This window comes from Dasypus novemcinctus, chromosome 3, assembly GCF_030445035.2.
Source record: "Dasypus novemcinctus isolate mDasNov1 chromosome 3, mDasNov1.1.hap2, whole genome shotgun sequence".
Lineage (NCBI taxonomy): Eukaryota > Metazoa > Chordata > Mammalia > Cingulata > Dasypodidae > Dasypus > Dasypus novemcinctus.
The window spans coordinates 46,022,590-46,045,726 of NC_080675.1; the positions used below are offsets into that span (position 1 = coordinate 46,022,590).

Sequence of the window (23,137 nt, forward strand, 5' to 3'; positions counted from 1 at the left end):
GAAGCTACATTTCCAGAATTGCATTGAGTAATTTGTGAAATTGCATATTACGATTTGCCAACACTTCTAACATTTCTTTAACATTTTCTTTCTCAATGAGGGGTATTCATGTACATGCCAGTGGCCTCTAGGGTCTAGTTTCTTTTCTAGCTCAAGAGAGAATTCCTTCATTCAGAGGTGGGTGGAGGTTGGGGTGATGTGGGTGAGGAGAGGAGTGTATATTCTTCATGTTGTTTGGTTTTAAGAGGATAGAAAATTAGAAACACAAGAAATGCAAGAGATCTGTGTTGAGTTTGAGTCCCTTCAAGTAGCAGTAGATAGGACACAAAGTTATTTTACCTACATGTTTGTAAATGTCAAAGACCAAGACTAAGAAAATGCAATCTGATGAGTGGGTGACTTATTATGACTTGGCTGCCCGTGCTGGTTGCTTAGGTGGTTCACTTAAACTTCAGGTCAGAGTAAACTTGTCCTGTGGTCTGGGCACCCAGACATCAGGTTAGATCCACCTTGCTCATGCCCTTGGACACCTTAAGAGGGCTCCAGTCAAACACATGTTAGTAAGTAACAGAATTATGTAAATATGCCCACAGGTGGTCATGGCTAGAGGAAAACTTGGCAAAATTTCATTCAGCAATATCCATACACTACAGGGTAGACATGCCTCAGTTTACAAAATAAATAAGAAAAATGTCAGGGTACCCTGGAAAAAGGGTAGACAAAATTGGGTTGGAATTTTTGTTCTGCCACATGCACCTCGTTGCCTTTACAAAAGAAACTTCATCTCTCTGAATGTTGTTTCTTTATCTGTAAAATAGGGACAGTATATTTGTCACAGGAAGGGTATGAAGATTAAATGAAATAAAAATGATGTAACCTGCGCAAGCTTGGACTGGAAAGATGCTCAGTAAATACAAGACTTTTTTTTTTAAGAAGGAATTTTATTTTATTTATTTATTAAATATGTTTTCCCCTCCTTTCCCCCCACTCCCTCCCCCCAGATGGAAATACTACCAGATGGAATTTTTTTCAACTATCATATTAAATTTTCACCTTAAATTGTTAAAAAAAAACAAAACAAAAAACGAGCATACGTGTATTGGGAACCTGACAGAAACACTAGGAGAGAGAATAGGGCAGCTGAGATTGGCAACAATAAACATCTTGTCCTCTACAGTTCTTCAGGGGGTGGACCTCACCAGCTACACACTCTCCTGTTCAAACTAACATCTACCTCAGGAAACTGCCTTAGAAGTTGAGAGAAACCAGGAGTCCAGGCTTTAATGAAAATTGGACTGAGGAAGTCTGTAGAGACCTTTGATAACCACTGGTTCTAGTTTATAAAGTAGGTGGTTCCCCATATCTGTATCCTGTCCACCATCTGTGGACCTCACTCTTCTAAAACCAGAGCATACCATGGTGCCTCTAGACTATTTTTCACTAAACTCCAAACACTTGAAGCTGACACTGTAAAAGCTTCCCTCCAAATGCCCTCTTGTCTTCTCATATTAGAGTCCTGGCACGTAACCATATCAAGAGCCATGTCCCTTATGCCTGTGTTTGATGACTAAGAAGGCATAGATGTGACACTCAAAGTCTCGCAATGGCCTGTGGGACAGCTGCTGCTTTCCTATTGCCTTCTGCCACCACCGACCGCAAAAAGGTCAGTTGCTTCTTTTATTTTATAACTTTTTTATTTTTAAAAGATAATTAGATTACATAAATGTTACATAGAATATATAGGGGATTCTCATATGCCCCACACCCCGCACCTCCCCCATTTTCCCACACTGGCAACACTTTCATTAGTGTGGTATTCAGTGCAATTACTAAACACATTTTGGAGACCTTCTGGAACATTGCCACTAAGCATGGATTATTGTTTACATTGTACTTTACACTCTCTCCCACTCATCAGTTGCTTCTAAATCTGTGCTCGCAGTCTCCACACTATGGGGTTCCTGCCCAGGCGGGCGAGACAGTGAGGAGAGCGGACTCTGTAGAGCTGGGGGAATTGAAGCTGCCACCAGGGGGCGCCGTGGACGCTCATCTGCAGATTGAGCTGAACCGAAGCGCCTGGAGAGAGGAGAGAAGCCGTGGCATTTCAGGCAGAGATTTTGCTCTTGGTGCTGCCTTCCAGTGGGTGAGTTTGAGGACACTTCTCCAGGCCTTTGGGCTAACGCGAAGGCCTTCCCAGTCAGCACCTGAGAGTTGAGAGCCCACGCCCTCCACCTGTCTCTGGCCGAGTTGCTTGGCCTCTCCGGGAGCCCAAGGTTACGTTAGCGTCAGGGAACGTGGCTAATCCAGAGCTCTAGTTTCATCACTAGAAGTCTTAAAAAGTCAGACGTGTGTATTTAACGACACCGGAGCATCCAGCCCTCTCAGGCCCACGAAGGTCAGGGTCTAGGGTCGTGATCCCCAAAGTGTGGCTGTCAGATCGGCCGCATCAGCTTCAGCATCAATACGGAAGTGGTTAGAAAAGCGCATTCTCGGGCCTCACCCCAGATCTCCGCAACCCGAGACTCGGGGGCGGGGCTGCGCCTTCGCGGCTTTCCCAGCCCTGCCGGGTGACTGTGAAGCGGCTTGAGGGCTCGAGCCCCTGCCCTGGGGCTTCCCCCCTTCGCCCGGGTGGCTCTGGATCCTGAGGCGGCGACCCGGGGGGTCCCCCTCAGATCACCTTGCTCCGGGCTCTCTGATCACGTGGGCTCACGAGATAACCATTCCCGCCTCCCCCCCCTCACTCCCCCCACCTCCCGCCCCCGGCCTTTAAAAGGGAGAAGATGCGCGTCGTTGCGTCGTTCGTGGTCTTGGCAGTCTCAGGCTGCTGGAGTTTTGGACGCACACTCCGCCCCTGCCGCGGGGCCGCTGCGAGCCGGGCGGCTGCGGCTACCGCGTGTTGGAACTTGCGCGGCGGGGCGAGGCGGCGCCCAGCGCCCGGGAGGGAGCGGCCTGCGCAGGGCCTGGCGGGGGCCGCAGGTAGCGCGGCGTCCCGGGCTGCCGCGCGGCGCTGGGCCACGCTGCGCAGGCGGTGGCCGCGAGCCCTGGGTGCCGGGCGTTGCTCGGGGAAAATCACGTGTCGGCGTTTTGGAGCAGGGAAGAGCCGTGCTTGCCTGTAGGGTAGGTGGTCCCTGCGCTCAAGCTGTAATTTAATTGTTTGATTTTCTGTTTGAAATCCTGCCGTGGGAAACCAGTAATGTTGAGAACAGTAATAGACCCCCCACCCCCAAAAATCCGATTGTCTTGAAAACTACTAGAAATTTCAGGCTCTGACAGAATGTTTTCATTCAGGACTCGCGCCAGTTAACTTGTTTAATTAGTTTGTGCCTGTATGCCCCAGGGTGAGTGTGCCAATGTAAATGTCTTTTTAAAAGAGAAAAATCCTCTGGTTTTTCTCTCTATGTTTTTCTGGGCAGTGGGTGAAATAATAACAATGGGAAAGTTGAACACAGAGCTTCATGCTAAAGTTTTGTGGTCTGGGAAGATGAACCACATGTTAAGCATATGACCAGTTTTTTTTTTTTTTTTGTTTTTTTTTTTTATGTATTCACTGGCACTTCTTTAGTCTATCAGAGACCAGATTTACTTCTTCTCTGGGTGGACTGGGCAAGATTACTGTCTGGTCTGTTTTGCTGAAGAGGACTCAACTGCTGCACCCTTAACTCCTTGAGTTATCCTAGGTGTGTGATTCATGGTGGAAGCATGAAATTAAGTCAAGTGAATATTATTTTTGTGAAAAGTAAACCTTTGGTTTTAAGTGGATTTCTCTCTAGGAAAGTAAGGTTGACTCAATTTTAATAGTGCTCTTATTCCTAGAGTTTTGAAAAGTAGTTTTGTGCTATGGTGTGTGGTATACAATACCTTGAGGAAAGATTTTGCCTTTTTTTTTTTTATACTATCATATTCCTAATATTTACTTGGGAATTTTATTAGAAAAATTTACTTTTGTTATACGTTTTTGAACTTTGAGTTTTTAAACTCAAAGTGGCTGTTTATTATATGTGTGGAAAGTTTATTTTAAAAGTGAACCTATAACAGGAAAGGTTTGTATTGTTTTGTAAAAAAGTAAATGTAGTGTGACTATGAAAAGAACGTGACATACTTGTTCTTTGACTCCTGTTTTTTCGTGAAGAAAATCTGTTTCTACATACTGTCTAGAAGAGAGAAAATGTTAAGGATCTGTTCATCAATGGATGTTACAGCATAAGCCTTAGGATTCCATTTTACTTGCAGGCATTCTTGCTGTTGTTGCATTATTAGAAAAGTATTATTTCAAACGCAGCCAGTCTCCTGTAACAGTTAAGACTTGCTCAAGAAATTTAAGTCTCTGACATCAATTAAGAACACATTTCACAAAATTTTGTTATGATATGGAAAAGATAAAATTTAATAGTAAACTCAACCCTTAAATATAGTTAGTTTTTTTTTTTAGGAGGTACCGATAATTGAATCTGGGACCTTGTACCTGGGAAGCAGGTACTCAACCACTGAGCTACACCTGCTCCCAACACAATTAGTATTTAATAGATATTGATATGTCCATTTTTAAGGTGAAGACTGCAATTTTCTGTAAAGTTGTAAGTAACAGGTAATGATTCAAAATATATCTTGTGGTTATTTTAGTTGCTTTGAGTTATTTTATATAATATGCTATAAATAAATATAATTATGTAATTATACAAAATACAAAAGGCTGAACTTGAATCACTTACTGATAAATTTTTAATTTTATTTTACTTTATTTTATTCTGTTAGTTTTTTTAAAGCTCCCTAGGGAATTTAATGATAGTTCTCAATGAATGTAACATTGATACAATAATATTATCTAATATATAGCCTATATTCAAAATTACTGTCATTATAGCTGTTTTCTTCCTTCTTCCATGTTCCGGTCCAAGATCACTCATTGCACTTAGTTGTCAGGTCTTCTTTAATCTAGAATAATCCTTCCGCTTCTTTTGTCTTTCATACACTGACATCTTTGAAGAGTCCAGATCAGTTGTCATGGTTAGTTAGATTCTATTTTTTCTGCCATTATTTTTCCACACACCTTCAGTAATATGGCTCCACAGAATCACTTGAGAAAAAGTTATGAAAATTTGTCAGAAAAATAGAATCTTTCAGAATCGTAAGCTTAAATGTTGGACTTTAACAGTCACTGCTTAGCTCACTGTTTTAGAGATAACAGCATTTTTTAAAAAGCTAGGTTTCTTGCAGTATAATTTATGCGTAGTAAAATCCATAGGTGTACCAGTCTGTGAATTCTGACAGATGGAAGGGTCATATAACTGCCACCATCAAGACAGAGCAACTCCATCACCCCCAAAAGTCTGCTTGTGTTTCTTTGCTGTCTTTGCATATCCTCGAGTCCTGCAAATCACTGATCTGTAGGCTGGTTTTATAGTTTTGTCCGTTAGCACATTTTTACTGAGAAATACTTGTCTTCCTTCTTTTTTTTATCAAAAACAAAACTTTAGTTTCCCCCCTTGTTGTGGGGCTGAGGTGAAGTTGTAGTGTTTTTGTTTGAATCCTGCATACTTTGGGAAAAATTGAGATAGAGACAAAGCTGTTTTGCAAATATGAAACCAAAAGCTTGGACTAAGTGTTAAATTCATATTGGGCTAATAGATATAATTTTTAGCAAATTTGGATTCCATTGCTGTTTAAGCGTTTGGTATGAATGTCTATCATTAGCTCTCCCAAACTGAAATACAAGACCATTTAGTAATATTTGTTACATATATATATATATATATATAGTGATGGATGGAAATGTCTTTCTTTTTAATTTTATTTTTAATACATTAAAAAATACTTTAGATTACATAAATTTTACATAAAAAGTATAGGGAATTCCCATATGCCTCACTCCCTACCCCTCCCACACTTTCCAGCATTAACAACATCCTTCATAAATGTGGTATATTTGTTTCAATTGATGAACACATATTGGAGCATTGCCACTAAGTGTGGATTATAGTTTACATTATAGTTTACACTCTGTTCTGCACAATTTTGTAAGTTATGACAAAATATATAATGGCCTGTATCTGTCATTGCAATGTCATTCGGTACAATTCCAATGTCCCAAAAATGCCCCCGTATTACACCTGTTTTTCCATCTCCCTCCCCTCAGAACCTCTGGTGGCCACTGCCTCCACATCAAAGATAAAAGTTCTTCCATTGCTAGAGTAAGTATGTAGCAGAATAACAATAAGTCTACTCTAGTCCCTCGTTACTTATATAATATTAACAGAATAATGTATTGTTGCTTTTAATCTTGGCATTTAAAATATATTTTTATTTTATTTGGGATTAAGAAAGCTATCTGAAAGTACACATTGTCAAATAGTGAGGAGCAAAAGAGGGATTGAAAATGAAAACTTGGAGACATTGAAAATAAGGAGTGATTATGACTGCTTAAGTTAAAATAATAACTTTGGTAGGGGCTATGGACTGTGCCCAATTTAGCTGCAGATATAAGGGCTTTTTCGTTTCTGTGCTCAGGCTTTCAAATCTAGATTTTGCTGCAGGACATAGATACAAAATCTTTTGTAAACTAATGTTCTTTGCTGTTTGATACATTGTTCGATAGAGTAAACACTCAAGTAAGGGCTTGTTATTGCTAGACAATGCTAATAAAAATATGTGAGATTGATGTCTTTTTTCCTTTTTCCTTTATGCTATGAAAAAGCAAGAGCCAGCTTAAAAATACAGCTTGCCTTTCCAAGAACCACAGTGTTAGTAACTAGGATATGCAAAGTGGCAAGTTTATGTGGCACCGGCAAACTGGATAGTTGGCATTCCAGCCGGAACTGTGTACAGCTCTTGAAAATTAAGGGCTTTTAAGCATGGAATCTTTGTGTGAGTATACTGGAGAGGGCAGGAGAGTGTGACTCACTTGGAAAGAGAGATCACCAAACCTGCTTATGTTTCCTCAAAGAATTCCTGCAACATCATTGGTAAATGTTCTGGGTTGCACTGTCAAATTCAGGACTGGAAGAAGAGTTGGGTGTATTGGGTTTAGCTTCTTGACTGGTCATGTCCTTTTGAATCTCTTCACCCAGAACTCTCCACCTCCCTGACTGAAATGAAAATCTGAATATGGTCCAGTTTCCTAAGAGTAGAGTATCCTCTATGACTGTTGTTGGTATTGGAAAGGAGCAGAGACTTGCTGGTGGAAGAGGAGACACAAAACTCTCCCCACACCCTGTCTTAGAGCATGATAATCTTAGAGCTGAGACTTCCTTCTATCCTACCCAAGCCATCAGAATTCCAATTTAATAAGTTCCACTGGGCCACTAGGGGAAGGAACAGTCTAGAATATACACTGTTCTCATTTTGGAAGACACATGTACATGTTTTAAAAGTTGCAGTCCATCACTAATGATTGCTTTTATGGTGATTTGGGGTTGGTTTTATTTATTCCTAATTAATATTAAATTAACTGAGGGCCTTGATATTTTGCTTTGCAAAAGATCTCTTTAAAGCTAATGATTGCCAAACAGCCACGTTCACCCGTCAAGGATGCTTAATGCTTAAGAAATATTTTTTACCTTTTCCACAAAATCCCTTCTAGTTTGGGAATTGTGGATGTGGACTTACGACAGGTTTTCTCACAGTGGGACACACCGATCTCAGTAATTTTGTTGAATGTTTGGGGGCAATGATGTGGGCAGGTGGAAGAAGAATGGGGATGAGCTATCCAGGTGCCCCATGGCTGCAGGCTTGAGAACACTGTGTCAGGAGGATTTGTCTTTCCGGCTCCATGCGGCGGTTGACAGGTGGCAGCCCAGCTAAGGTTTCAGGCCATCTAGTTGGACCATTGGTGATGGTTTGTCCAACATAAGTTAAGAGGGTAAAATTAGGAGGCAAAAATCTTCAGGTTAGCCATTATGTTTTAATGTAAATTGACTGGAAATTCTGCCCAACCCTTCTCCAGTGGTATGCCCATAGATTGACTTCATCCTCTTGGATATGTAATAAATAGCTTCCAGAACACTTTCATATACATCATTTTGTTTGATCCTCAAAGCACTGGGAGAGAAACACAGCCTATATTAGGTATCCATTTCTACCGAAGATATGGAAGCTAAGGGGAGTTTATGTGATTTATCTAAGATCACCTGGCATTAAGCAGAGCTGGGGCAAGCACCCAGTGTTCTGCTCTGTCCCCTGGGCCAAAATATACATAAAGGCAGGCTTGGTGGTGGCTGCCTTCTTGTTCTTTAACTAGATTTGAATAGCTACTTTGATAAAACCGCTCTATTCTTTTTCGAGTGTCTTTCTGCTATTTTTGGTGCCAGTGTTTATCTTCACCACAGAATCACTGTCAATATTTGGATATTTTTATGAACTATTTTTTTTCTTTCTGTTTAACAGCCATAATGTGTTTCCAGCCAGTATGTTAGAACACCATGTATAATGATGTGTGTACAAAAAGCTTCCTTGCTGAGTGTGCAGATGTGACCTGAGAGGGCCAAGCACAGATGTACTGGGTACCAGGGTAGAGCTGTGCGAGAGGGAAATTTTGGGGCCAAAGGCAAGACCTGTTAGCCATGAAGGATATGGGCCATCTAAAAGCTATGGTGACTAATTAAAGAAAATTGACATGCAGGGAAGTGATTAATTCTTAGAATCAGGATGTCTGGGTCCATATTCTTTTGTTGGCCAGGTGAAACTCCATGCCTACTAGGCCCAACAATTAACCTCTGTAGCCATTGTTTTTTCCCACTGTACTAGATACTCTTCCCTGAAGCAATGCTGGGTGCTAAAATGAATGTCTTTGGGACAATCTTGCCTGGTACTGTGGAAGAAATGTGATATTTTTTGGGATTCTTTCCTTCATTTGGTTTATACTTCTGTTTCAGAGTAGAACTACTCAAATAATAACCAGAATAGATTTGTTTATTCACTTTCATAGGCCTCTAGTGGAAAAGACTCTCTTTCTACTACCTGTTTGCTATCTCTCAGGAATCCTAGAGTGATTTACGTTCATTGTTGGAGCTTTGCTTCAGAGAAAAGCATTGACTTCCAAGTCACTAATTATCCAAGATACCACTGAAAAATATTTGTCGCTGGAATCTTCAATACATCTGAAAGATATCTGACCCAAAAATAGCAAAGCCTTTTAGTCACTGTTTCCTAACATTAATTATTATTGTGCTATGGAACTCCTTGAGAAGTTGGTTACTGTATACATGTGAACTCTGATTTTCTAAGCAAAGTAGCTGTGGCACCTGATTTATTGCCTGGATGAATCGTGGCATTTATTGTTTGGTGGTGTGAATTTGACAGGTCATTTTAGTGTTGCTGGGCCGAGAATTAATATTTCAGTTGCAGGTGAAAATGAGTGATTGAATTGATTCTCTGCCTTGTGAGAGGGATGTCATATTCTCTTTAGATTTTATGTTCACAATTCCAATTGTATAAATGGGAAGCGTTGTTTCAAGTTCATGAATTTCCATGTGACTATTCATAACTTTGTGTCAGTACTTGCTTTATGTTTTAAAGAGGCCTAATGAAAGGAAAAGATAATTGGTTTTCTGATAGTTTGCTGTGTTTGGTTTTGTTGAACTTCTTATGCTAATATGCTATATATATATATTATATATGTATATATATATATTTTTATTTCTCTTCCCTTCCCCCCTCCAGTTGTCTGCTCTTTGTGTCCATTTGCTGTGTGTTCTTCTGTGTCTGCCTGTATTCTTGTCAGTGGTACCCAGAATCTGTGTCTCTTTTTGTTGCGTCAGCTCTCCGTGTGTGCGGCGCCACTCCTGGGCAGGCTGCACTTTTTTCACGCTGGGCGGCTCTCCTTATGGGGCGCATTCTTTGTGCGTGGGGCTCCGCTACGCGGGGGACACCCCTGCATGGTAGGGCACTCCTTGTGTGCATCAGCACTGCACGGGGGACCAGCTCCACATGGGTCAAGGAGGCCCGGGGTTTGAGCCTCGGACCTCCCATGTGGTAGGTGGGCACCCTATTATCATCCATTGGGCCAAATCTGCTTCCCTAAATATGTTTGTGAAGCAACATGCTATTCAGTAAAATCTTAATTGATAAAAATGTTCAAAGAATATTTTTTTGCTTAAACCATTTAATTAATTTTTTCTTCAACTGAGTAAATTTGAGGGCTCTTGTCTGAATTCTTATTCACTGCTTTCCTGCTTCATAATTTTGTGAACATAATTTAATCTTCATTTGATGATTGAGAATGTTGGCTTTGCTCTTTTTTCAATATATGTTTACATTGAGCAGTACTCTGTATAAGAAAGTTAGCATTAATGCACATTAACTTTTAGAAAGATTTTATTTATTTCTCCCCACCCACTTGTTGTTTTTCACTTGCTGTATCTGTCCATCTCCCTTGTTTCTTTTATTTATTTATTTATTTATTTATTTATCAATCCATCCATCCCCCACCCCACCACCGCTTTGCTCTCTGTGTCCATTTGCTGTGCGTTCTTCTGTGTCTGCTTTAGGTAGCACCAGAGACCTTCTGGAGTGTAAGATCCTTGGACCTTTTGGAGTGGGAAAGAGGTGCTCAATCTCTGGCACCACCTCAGCTCCCCGGTCTGCTGCGTCTCTTATTGTCTCTCCTCTGTGTCTTTTTTTGTTGTATCATCTTGCTGCACCAGCTCTCTGCTTGGGCCAGCTTGCTGCGCGGGCCAGCCCTCCTGTGTGGGCCAGCACACCGCGAGGGCCAGCTTGCCTTCACCAGGAGGCCCCAGGAATTGAACCCTGGACCTCTCATATGGTAGATGGGAGCCCAGTCACTTGAGCCACATCTGCTTCCATCCCTTGTTTCTTTAGTGGGCACTGGAAGACAAACCCAGGACCTCTGATGTGGGAGGGAGGTGCCTAATCCCTTGAACCACCTCTGCTCCCTGCTTCGTCATGCCTCTCATTCTGTTTTTCCTCCCCACATCTCTTGTGCCATCGTGTTGTGTCAGCTTGCTGTGCCTGCCCGTCATGTCAGCTCGCTGTCTTCTTTAGGAGGCACTGGGAACCTCTGCTCCCTGCTTTGTTATGTCTCTTGTTATACTTTTTCTTCTTATGTCTCTTCTTGTGTCAGCTTGCCACACCTGCCCGTCGTGCCAGCTTGCTGTCTTTAGGAGGCACCGGGATCTGAACCAGTGACCTCCCACATAGTAGGTGGGTGCCCAGTTGCCTGAACCACATCCATTTCCCAATGCACATTAACCTTTGGGCATGTTTTTATATATTAAATTTGGCAAGCTGTCTTGTTTTCTTGAAATTCCTTTGTTTTTTAACAAGTTGAGGAAATTTAAAATTTAATTATTGCTTCCAGGTTACAGGTCATTATTCATAAATATAATTTATTACACATTACCTTCAGTATTTTGCTTGCAATTGTAAGCATGTTGTGCTCAATGGTTATAATGCATATTACATAAATTGTGCTGTTAAAGTTCTTTAAATGTCTTTTGATTATTTGCCTATGTAAGATAGACCTAGATCATATAGCAAAAACAATGCACTAAGGTACGATCACCAAGGTACAATATTCAAAACATAAGCACCGTGAGCATGTGTATGTGTAGGTAGATTGAAATAGGAGAGGTTTTCAGGGTAGAATGGGGGATAAATGCCTCTTAACAGTCCTGCCTTTTTTGTCCTGGAGCTGCCCTCGGAAAGCCAGTCCTGTGGTAATATGTCCTATCTTCAACTACTTCCTCTAACTTAGCTCATTTCCGTGGGTATCTAAATATTCTTAAGTATTGCTGTCAAAATACCTTCCCTGATCCTATGTTCTTTTGTGTGTGTGTGATTTTCTTCTTCCCTTCCCCCTCCTCCGCCCTGCTGTTTTTGCTGTCTGTGTCCATTCGCAGTGTGATCTTCTGTATCTATTTCTCTTCTTGTCTTCTCTTCTCGTCTTTTTCCTCTAGGATTCACCAGGATTTGATTCTTGGGACCTCTGATGTGGAGAGCAGTTCCCAGTCAATTGTGCCACCTCAGTTCCTAGTCTCTGCTGTGCTTCACCTTGACTCTCCTCTTTGTCTCTCTTTTTGTTGCAACATTATCTTGCTGTGTGACTCACTTGTGTGGGCACTGGCTCACCATGCGGGCACTTGGCTTATTGCACAGGCAGTTGGCTTGCTATGTGGACACTGGCTCGCCATGCAAGCACTGGCTCCCCACGTGGGTACTCGGCTTGCCGTGCAGGCACTTGGTCGCCACAGGGGCACTCACGTGGGCACTTGGCTCGCCATGCGGGCACTGGCTCGCCCTGCAGGCATGCTTTCTTTTTCTTTTTCACCAGGAGGCTCTAGGGATTGAACCCGGGTCCTCCCATATGGTAGGCGGAGGCCTTATCACTTGAGCCACATCTGCTTCCCCCTCTTTTTTTTTTAAATACCAGGGGCTGGGAATTGAACCTGGGCCTCGTATGTGGGAAGCCGGCACTCAACCACTGAGGTACATCGACTTCCCTGAGTTGTTTTTGTTTGTTTTGCTTGTTGTTCGTTTTTGTTTTTTTTTAGGAGGCACTGGGAACCAAACCCGGGACCTCCCATGTAGGAAGCAGGTGCTCAGCTGCTTAAACCACACCCACTACCCCTATGTTCTTTTCCAACTACCATTCTCTTTCTCCCTCGTCGTCACATTTTTTGAAAAAGCTGTGAATCTTCAGAGTACAATGTTAATTAGAAGTGGTGCCAGTTTCTTATCATTTCTCCCGATTTGTCCTGCTTTCCTCACCTGGCACACTAGTTCCCTGGGGAATGTCTTGCATTGCCTTTAGACCCCCTCTCTTTAGCACAGGGTCATGCCTACTGAAGGTGCTCCTAATTTTTTTTATTAATACTCTTGACTTGCTGCAGTCTTATATTTTAAGCACATTTTTTCATATTCATTCCTTACAACAAATATTTATTGAGTTGCAGTAGAAGGTGAATTAGAAATAGTTTGTGCCTACAGGGAGCTTAACACCTAATTTTCATACTTAATATTCCAACTCCCCTCTGACATACCAGGAAGGATTCAACGTAGTCCTAATCTAATAAGAAGAATTAGATTTGTATGCAAGTGATTATTGGGGTGCTATGAGTATAAAAGTGCTAAAGAATAAAATGCCAGCCACTTTACATTGCACTTTTCATAATTCTTTTGGACCTGGCTGGTGGGTTTTCATAGGAAAATGGCAGATTAGAGCAGAATGATTGGTTGGGACACTGTAGTGCAATGCCTTGAATGCTTGAAGAGTGTGGCTTATTGCAGAGGTTGATTTGAAGCAGAGGGCTGATCAGAGCTGGTTTTTAAAAATCTGGCAGCTATATGGAACTGGAGAAGAAGTTAGCTGGAGAAAAGAAGCAAAAAGAAGCCCATTATAGATACATGGATAAGAAGTAATGAGAGCTTACCTTAGATGGTAGGCAAGACAGGACTTGGGTAAAGGTATTGTGGAGAAAAGCATTGGGTCTTGCTTAAGGGGAGAAGTTAAAGGTTAATGGGGCTTTTACCATTAATACAAATATGAAAATGAGGGAAACAGACTTTGGCCCAGTGGTTAGGGCGTCCGTCTACCACATGGGAGGCCCGCGGTTCAAGCCCCGGGCCTCCTTGACCCGTGTGGAGCTGGCCCATGCGCAGTGCTGATGCGCGCAAGGAGTGCCGTGCCACACAGGGGTGTCCCCCGCGTAGGGGAGCCCCACGCGCAAGGAGTGCACCCGTAAGGAGAGCCGCCCAGCGCGAAGGAGGGAGCAGCCTGCTGAGGAATGGCGCCGCCCACACTTCCCGTGCCGCTGATGACAACAGAAGTGGACAAAGAAACAAGACGCAGCAAAAAGACACAGAAAACAGACAACCGGGGGCGGTGTAGAATTAAATAAAAAAAAAAAAATGAGGAGGTATTTTGGGGAGGAAAATGCTGAGTGACATCTTGGCTAGTGTATCAGATGTAAAATAAATTACTTTAAAATTTAGCAGCTTAAAACATCTTTATTATTTCATCAGGTTTACTAGGGACGGGTAACTGGGAGCTGCTTAGCTGGGTGGTTCTCTTTAGAGCTCTCAAGAGGTAGATCAGCTGTTGGACTACTGTCATCTGATGTTCTGCTTCCAAATGTCTCACCTCAAAGCTGTTGACCAGAGACCTCAGCTCCTTGCTGGCCATTAGCAGGAGGCCTTGTTTCTTTGCTATGCATACCTCTCCATAGGGCTACTTGAGTGTCCTCACAGCACAGCTGATAGCTTCCCCTGGAGCAGGGGTTCTTAACCTTCTTTGTTCCATGGACCCCTTTGCCAGTCAGATGAAAACCATGGACCCCTTACTAAATCCATACTATCCTGTGTGTGATTTAACAAATTTATCACACCCAAACTAACAGTCCCCACAAGAATAATGTTTTTTTGAATTTAGATTCAAGCTCATTGACCCCTTGTTAAAAACCTCTGCCCTAGAGCAAGTGATGAGAGAGAAAGAGAGAGAGAGAGAGACAGAGAGAGAGAGAGAGCGAGGAAGAAGCTGCAGTGTGTTCTTTGACCTAGTCTTGGAAGTCACACTCCATCACCTCCACCATAAACTAGTCATTAGAAGTGAGTCACTAAGTCAAGCCCATACTGAGAGGGGCTGGGGTAGGGTTAGGCCCCACTTTTTTGGGGGATATATTTATTATTATTATTATTTTAAAAGATGCTTAGATCACATAAATGTTACATCAAAAATATAGGGGATTTCCATATGTCCCACTCCCTATACCTCTCACATTTTTCCACATTAACAGCTTCCTTCCTGAGTGTGGTACATTTGTTATAACTGATGAACACATTTTGGAGCACTGCCACTAAGCATGGATTATAGTTTATAATGTAGTTTACACTCTCTCCCGCACAATTTTGTCGGTTATGACAAGGTATATGGTGGCCTGTATCTGTCATTGCAGTGTCATTTAGGACAATTCCCAAGTCCCAAAAATGCCCCCATATTACACCTGTTTTTCCCTCTCCCTGTCCTGAGAACCTCCAGTGGCCACTGCCTCCACATTGATGATATAAGTTCTTCCATTGCTGGAATCGTAATTAAGTCTATAGTAGAATACCAGTAAGTCTACTTAAGTCCATAGTTCATTCCCCGGTCCTGAGGATTCTGGGGTGCTGATGCCCACTTCATCTCTAATTGAGAGGAGAAGCCTCCACCTTTTGAAGAGAGAAGTACTGAAGAATTTGTGGACATAAAATCACTATAAAATATTATGGTGTGAGGACAAATGGAATGAGCATTCAAATGAAAATATCAAGAGGAAAGAATTGGGAACTCTAAGGAGCCAAGAAGTGACAGCTGAAGCTGAAAATATTGAAGATGCAAAGTGTCTCAAGACAAGTTTCTTTAATTAATGTTCTCTCTCAACCAGTTTCATTATTAATGATCATTATTTTCTTCTCTGGATTATTCCAATTATTTTAGACTTTTTTTTTTAAGATTTCCATTTGTAATCTCTCATATATTTTGTTTTTTTCCTCCATGGCTTCTTAATATGAAAATTTTCATGCTTTTAGGAAAGTTGAAAATCCATATACCTGCTATCTAGATACAGTACTTGTTAACATTTTGACTATTTTTTTCATCTCTGTATATATGTAGATATATATTTTTGAACAATTTATTAGGTGACATTCTTTGGTAAAAAGAAGTGTTTCCCCTGCCCCCATCCTCCTTGGGATAAACTCTTAAAAAAGCAGAGTACAAGGCTTTATTCTTTATTTATCCTTAATTACTAATTTTCGGAGTGAGAAATTGATGTAACATTGATTTGCAATGGTAGGAAATAATCATTTTTTTCCTTTTTTTCCTCTGTTTTTTTTTTTTAGAAAGTACCAGAGATTGAACCCAGGACCTTGCACAAGGGAAGCAGGCGCTCAACCACGGAGCTGCATCTGCTCCCCTCCGTGGACTCATAGTCCCAAGTGTAAAAGCACATGTAATTTGGCTATCTTTTGTCAGTTACACCATCTTACTCTCCCCCCAGCAATGTTGGAGAGTCCCTGTTTTTCTACCACCTCACCAAAAGCTGGTGTTATCAAATTTTTGAATTTTTGCCAAAAATGATAGGTGAAAAAAGATGTCTTGTAGTTTTAATTTGCTTCTCTCTTATGAGTGAGGTTGATCACCTTTTTATATTTTTAAGAGCCATTTATTTGCCTTCCTTTTTTCTGTATTCTCTCTGTTGAGGTCCTTTGCTTATTTTTCTAATAAATTTTATCATTTTCATCTTAAGAGCTTGTTTCTAATATAAGTTGAGAATAATTTTTTTCCAATTTGTCATTAGTCTTGACTTTGCTTATAGTGTTTTAATGAAATGGAAAGATTTACTTTTATGTATTGAATTTATTGGCTTAATTTTTAAAAATTGCATTTGTATTTTGAGTCATAGTTGAAGTTTTTCCAACACCAAGGCTATGAAGGAATTTACCTGTGTTACTTTCTATGTTTATGCAGCCTCTCTTTCTTCTCTCTATCTTTCTCCTTTGTCCTCCCATCTCTCTCTAAACATTTGGATCTCTGAACCATTTGGACTTTATTCTCGCATTCTGCGTGAGATATGAATCCAGTTTCCTTTTTCCAGTGGCTTTCCTGTTGTCCAGTGTTTTTCCTGTGATTTAAAATACCACCTTTATCATAAATCATATTTTGAAAAACATTGAGTCTCTCTTTGGATTTTGTGCTATTTTAGCATAGCAGCCTGCAACCAACCAGGAGGTAGAAATGCTGTGGGTTAAATGGAGGAAGCATAATGATTTGAGTTATGAGATATAAGGAAGCACTGAATGGCACCCTGGGGCAGAGGGAGAGTACTCAAGGAAGAACAAACTTGGAAGGGGTCCAGACTCTGCCAGAGAGCGGGGAAGTTGACTGTTTCAGCTAGGCCGTAGATGGCGCGGAGTTGCTGGGCAAGCAGTGGGCCACCCTCCGGAGTCGAGATGGGGGGCGGGGGGCGGGGGGCAAGGATCAGAAACAGGTGTCACTGGTGTGTAGTGGGAGTCCAGGGGCTGGTGAGGGCAGAAGGCCTTCAGAGTGTGCAGGTCATGCAGGGAGAGGGACTTGCAGAAGGAGCGACTCTCGGTGTCAGAGCCTTCGGGCCACAGTCCGGCCAAGTGATGTGGAAAGGCTGTGTCAGGCCCAGGCTGGAAGGCCTCAGAGGGACTGGCTCCACTGGAGTCTCACATGCTCTCAGCCAACTTCTCCAGGTGCCAGAAATTAGACTCCTCTTCCTCCTGCAGTGCCTCTCCAGCGCCCTCTACTGAGAAAGCCTAATATTGGACTCACTTTTAAGGAGAACTGCTTAAAGGAATTCCGTAGTTTATCATAGAGCATGTATTGAAGGTTGCATTCAAATCTGAGAGTCAATAAATTGGTAGTTGACATGGTTCAGTCGGTCAGTCCTGTGCTAATATCTCACCCTTTATTATTGATGATTCACAGTGTATTTGAATATCTGTTAATGCAGCCCTCCCCATTGATCTTCTCTTTTAGGATTGTCCTGGTTATTCTTGTTTATTTCTCCCTAAGAACTTACAAATAAACTTACCTAGCTCCAGAATAAAAAACCTGATATTTTTACTTAACCCTTTGTTTTTAATTTTAAAAAGTATTTTATAATAATAAATTCTTATGGTAAAAACATTCTTATGGTTAAAAATATTAAACAACAAAGTAAACACAGTAGAAAATGGGAGTGTCATGCCTCAAAGCCCCATCCCTCTGAGTTTACTTGAGGTTGCTATTTTTGTGCATATCTTTCTGGACATGTTTCTAAGACCATACAAATGTTTATGTATTTAAAATAATGATAATGTTTGAACTCTTTTAATAGTTGAACCTAATTGAAGACTGTCGTTCTGTGTGATTTCTATCCCTGTTTCCAGCGAGCCTATGTGCCTGTGAGACTTTGAGAACATTATAATGTCCATTTGTGCCTCTTCTCACAAGGAGTTTTCGCAGCTGCTACCTATTCGGGACATGGATATCAAAAACTCACCATCCAGCCTTAACTCTCCTGCGTCCTACAACTGCAGTCAGTCTGTCCTACCCCTGGAGCATGGCCCCATTTATATACCTTCCTCCTACATAGAGAGCAGCCATGAATATTCGGCCATGACATTCTATAGCCCTGCTGTGATGAATTACAGTCTCCCCTGCAGTGCCAGTAACTTGGAAAGTGGACTTGGTCGACAGACCACAAGCCCAAATGTGTTGTGGCCATCTTCTCCTTTAGCGATCCATTGCCAGGCGTCACTTCTGTATGCAGAACCTCAAAAGAGTCCTTGGTGTGATGGAAGATCACTAGAACATCCCTTATCTATAAACAGGTAAATGCATTTTTCCTTCTGAATTATAGCTCATGGGCATTATTCAAATTACTCTATAATTTAGTGAGAAGACAGATATGCTTTAAGGAAGCCCTTTATTTTATAAGTCATAGACTTTACTTAGGACACCTCGAATATATGATGTACTATTCTATTCTGATAGTCCTCATTAAAAAGTTGGGCCTGTAGATTGGTGTTATGGGGAGAAGAATTCATTATTATGACTGCTGTCTTTAGACAATAAGGGTTGAAATTAAATAACTTTTCTCTTGATGAAGTTATTTGGGTTCTTTGGAAAAGAACTTTTTACTTTACCTTCATGTTATATTCTTGTCCTTCACAATTTAGTGTTCACGACACATTATTTACAGGGTAGATGTAATGGTGACAGTATTTCAACTTAAATGAAATACTAAACCTTTGAAGCCTGAAAAGACAAACAATAATTGGTTTAAATACAAACTTTTAACAATGAACTAAGATAACATTTTATAAAGCTCGATGGGAAGCAATTTAAATGTAGGCTTCATTTGGAGCTTTCCTGAAGTGACAAAGAATATTTACACTATTTAAATGCAGAGTAACATGATGCATTACCTTCATCTAATTTGTAATATTTTTAATGACAATTATAGCTGTGGAAGGGGGGAAGAGTGAGAGGAAGACTAACTTCTAAAAGTACTAAGTTCTGGTTTATTGGACTTTGAAATTCATTACTTTCAAGAGTTGTCATAAAACTTTCAGAAAGCAATTGTCTTGGTTTCCTAGCTGCTAAAACCGATACCATATAATAGGTAGGCTTAACAACAGGAATTTATTAGCTCATGGTTTCAGAAGCTGGAATGCCTGCTGCCTCCTGGGGTGGGTATCTTCTGGCTGCCCAACAATCTTTGGGGTTCCTTGGCTTTTCCTTTGCATGACAGTACACAAGGTAGAATCTTCTCCTTTGTCTTCTGGGTTCCATTGACTTCCAGCTTCTGGCTGCTCCCCATGGCTTCTTCCCTTTCTGTGCCCAGTTTCCTTTGCTTATAAAGACGCCAGCCATATTGGATTAAGCTCCACCCTCACTCAGTTTGGGCACACGTTAACAAGTAACATCCTCAAAGGGCCTATTTACAAATGGTTCACACCCACAGGGCCAGGGGTTGGGACCTGAACATGCCTTTTGTGATGGACACAATTCAATCTCCAATAGCACAATTACACGGTAATTTCATTTTCTTCTTAAAAAAAGGACATCTTTTAATTATTGGTAAAGAAGAGCAAATAAAAGAATAAAAAAACTGTACATGGCTTTTAAACATATCATTTTTCATTGAGCCTTAATGGGAAGATGTATTCTATTTCTGAATGTGAATTCTAATCAGGGTTTTGCTAATATTTGGACAAATTAGATCATAGTATAATTACCTTCATTTATAAATCAGTAATACTTCTGCCATTTTTTTTCCAAAAGAAACGTGGTCTAGCAAAATTAGGAACTATCTAGGAGCATTTCTATGCCTCTCAACCCTTCCTTGCTGGGCTTTCCCTTCCCTTAGGGAGCCCCTCAGCCTTCATCCAGTGCTGAATGTCCACTTCCTTCAGACACTTGCTCACTCTCTCTTTCCCCTCTCTTCTCCTCCCTCAATTATTTTACCCCCTCAGTTATTCACCTTAATGCAGCTTAAACTTTGTTATTCCTCTTAAGGTTATTTTCTTTCTAGACCTTTATCTGAAATTGCAGAATGAAAAAATGTGTCCCCTATTTAAACAGGAACTTCAAATATCCAAAGGGCTGGTTGGGCTTGTATTGAGGGAGAGCAGATGGCACTTCCTGATTACTCCAATCAGGATATACCCTGCTTTCGGGTCAGGCCTGTGGGAAAGAGTGGATCTGGTCTCTTCTTGCCTTTTTGCTGATTTTACACTCAGAAATGTGCACCTTGATTGCTGCAACTGGCCTTCCGTAGTTCACGGAGTTCATCAGTAAGTTATAGACGGATATAAATACATTTCAGAAGATCATTCTGAACAAGGTAGCTCTTTACAGAACTGACAATGGCAACAAAGCTTTCACTTTGTGAGAAATCCTGGAATATATTTGTCATGAACCCTGGAAGGCAAAGTGATTAAATTAGACAATGTTAATGTCATTTTTTTTTTCTGGAAAGCCCCTCGCTCCCCCTTATGTTCTTTTACCATGGATGTTTTCTTTGCTACTAGAGAGACACTGAAAAGGAAGGTTAGTGGGAGCAGTTGTGCCAGCCCTGTTACTAGTCCAAAGAAGGATGCCCACTTCTGTGCAGTCTGCAGCGATTACGCGTCGGGATATCACTATGGAGTCTGGTCGTGTGAAGGATGTAAGGCTTTTTTTAAAAGAAGCATTCAAGGTACAAGAGTATTGTTAGCTGCTTCTTTAAACATGTGTGTTTGGGGGTGGACTGGGTGGTGGGGTGGGTTGTTTCAAGTGCGGAGGACTTCATCTTTAGTTGCAGGTTTCTACCCCAGAAACTCAAGATTATACTCCCAACTTGAAAGGGTCCTGCCCACCCCCATCACCCACACAGGGGTTGGGAAGAGGAATTATAACCCTTGTGAAGACGACGGCCTGGCTCCTGAGGAAGAGAGTAAATACATTTTACAGAAATGGTCAGAAATCAGTAATTCATCTCCAGTGGAGTTGGAGACTTGGTCTAGAGACATGTCTTATCTTGCACTAGTAGAGCCTCTGTTCACAACCTCCTTGTTGTCTGGTGTTTGTTTAGATAATTCCATTACCCTTATCCACATTCTTGCTAGGTTGTGTGTGTGTTTAATGGCCTTTTTAATCACCTTCAAATTGTGCACACCTGGTTTCAAGGTCAATGAGCTCATCCACGTGCATGTGTTCTTGCTACTCTCGCTCCCTTCCAGCTCTGATTTGCTAAAGTCTTGCTGCTTTGTGTGCTCGTCTGCCTCTCTGTCTCTTACCTCCCTCCCTTGGCAGCCCTTCACCCAGGCAAAGCTGAGTTCCCATCACAGAGCTTCCTCTCAGTACCTTGTTCTTAACCCATTAAGGAAAACTGTTTTACATAATTCGTAGTGTGCCAATAACAAATAGAATGTGCTAGGTTAACTAACCCATTGACAACTCCAGATGAAAAGATCATTTTACTTCAGGCAAAGAAACACTGACGGAATCCAGAGGATGGTGAGGAGTTGGGTGTTGGTAGACAGTTACCTTCCTGGGTAGCCCCTCAAATCCACCGTGTGAATGACTTCCTGTTTGCCTGGATCCTCCACTTCTTGGCTCTCTGATTTCTCCTCTTGGCCTGAAATGGAGGTGCTCATGGAGTTGTCCTAAAGGGGAAATGAGGTTAGTTATGCGAAAATATTTGGTCAATTATAAATATCATGCAAATTCAAGGTATTCTTGTGTTTTTTTCCCCAAACTCTTTCTTATTCAGATACCAACCTCTTTTTTTCCTTGTGTTCCTGTTCTAATCCTACTTTAATGTAAAGCTCTTTTTAAACCTACCTCCTCTAAGAAGACCTTCACGGTTAGGTGGGTGAGGGCCCTTTGTCATTTCCATACTTTCTTTTCATGTTATGAAAAGGAGGACAACCCAGGTAAAGGAGCATATGTCATCAAGCTATTGTTTGCTTATTTTTGCTTTTTACTCCGCATTTAACATATTGGGTGCTAAAATATTTTTCTTCACAGTAATTGTAGTTGTGCATTATAAAGCCACATCTAATACTGTGCTGTATATGATAAGAACAATTCAGACTTTCTGAAATTCAGAAATGAACCCTTGATATGATGATGATTCTATATCTTGCTGAGATTTTAGTATTTACCACTTAGAAAATAAAACTAACCACATTTTTTTAAAAAAGAGACTCTTGTTTGCTGTTGGAAAAACATCTCTCTCGCTGAAATATCTTTGAACTCTGATGCTTTAGCTGATTATTGAAAATCTCTCTCTCCTTTCCCCATGTCATTCCTTCTTACTGCATCAGCCAGGGAACTATTCGAAAGGGGGAAAGGGCTGCAGTTTTCAAAATCTGCAAAAAGGAAAGAGGCAGTGCTCTTAAAATTGCTTAATGCCTAAATGATTCAATGATTCTTTCTTTGGACCCTTCATTTTCTTTCTTTCTTTTTTTTTCCCCACCCTCTGACATAAATTGCATTGACTGAAAACCGACACTAAGTTTGGCCTGGAAAAGCCCAAATTGTCAGATGTCAATGTAAATTGTCAATATTAACTTGAGAAATTCATTGCCTTTAACATTCTTTTGTTTTTAAAACAATTGTAAACTTGTCTTGCCAACTTGATTTGTAAGCTCTTTGACTCCGTGTGTCTGGTGTCTTCTTCACTGTACAGCTGCACAGGAAATTCTGTAGTGCTTAACAGTCCCTAAATACTGCCTGAGCTGGCTGCACACACTGAGTTGCCATCAGGGTGACGGATGGTGCCTTTCCTCTCCTTGTCCATCTGGTGACGGGTTTATGGAGCACGAGACAGGGAATGGCGAGGTGGGGGCTCTTCAGTGACTCCTCCTGATTTAAGTTTATGCTTTATATTTTGTTCTCTTTTCCTACTGGTATTCACTTAATATTTATCAAGTGCTGTACTAGGCTTTGCAGATTCATGATGAACAGGGCAGACAAAGACCCTTGTCTATGGCATTTGTATTCTAACTGGAAAATGTAAACACCTAAATTAAAGAAGTTATAAAGGAGTAGTGCTATGAAGAAAATACAGTAGGGTGGTGTGATAGTGCCTGTGGAAAGGGGGCGCCGCCTGAGGTAGGGCGTCAGGAAGACCTCCCTGAAGATGTGATG

General features: G+C 41.3%; 1 protein-coding gene across 4 annotated transcripts in view; it reads left to right on the forward strand.

Moving 5' to 3' along the window:
• The first annotated feature begins 1,942 nt into the window (after positions 1–1,942).
• ESR2 (estrogen receptor 2) overlaps positions 1,943–23,137 on the forward strand; it is a 68,971-nt gene continuing 47,776 nt past the window's right edge. For 2 of the 4 annotated variants that reach the window (XM_058293299.1, XM_058293301.1), the window contains exons 1-3: positions 1,943–2,143; positions 17,884–18,327; positions 20,533–20,699. In XM_058293299.1, the coding sequence (XP_058149282.1) occupies positions 17,921–18,327; positions 20,533–20,699 (574 nt within the window). In that variant the 5' untranslated portion in view covers positions 1,943–2,143; positions 17,884–17,920. Of the gene's footprint in view, positions 2,144–2,936; positions 3,118–17,883; positions 18,328–20,532; positions 20,700–23,137 lie in introns of those variants that run through there. The other 2 variants (XM_058293298.2, XM_058293300.2) reach the window with 2 other exon arrangements.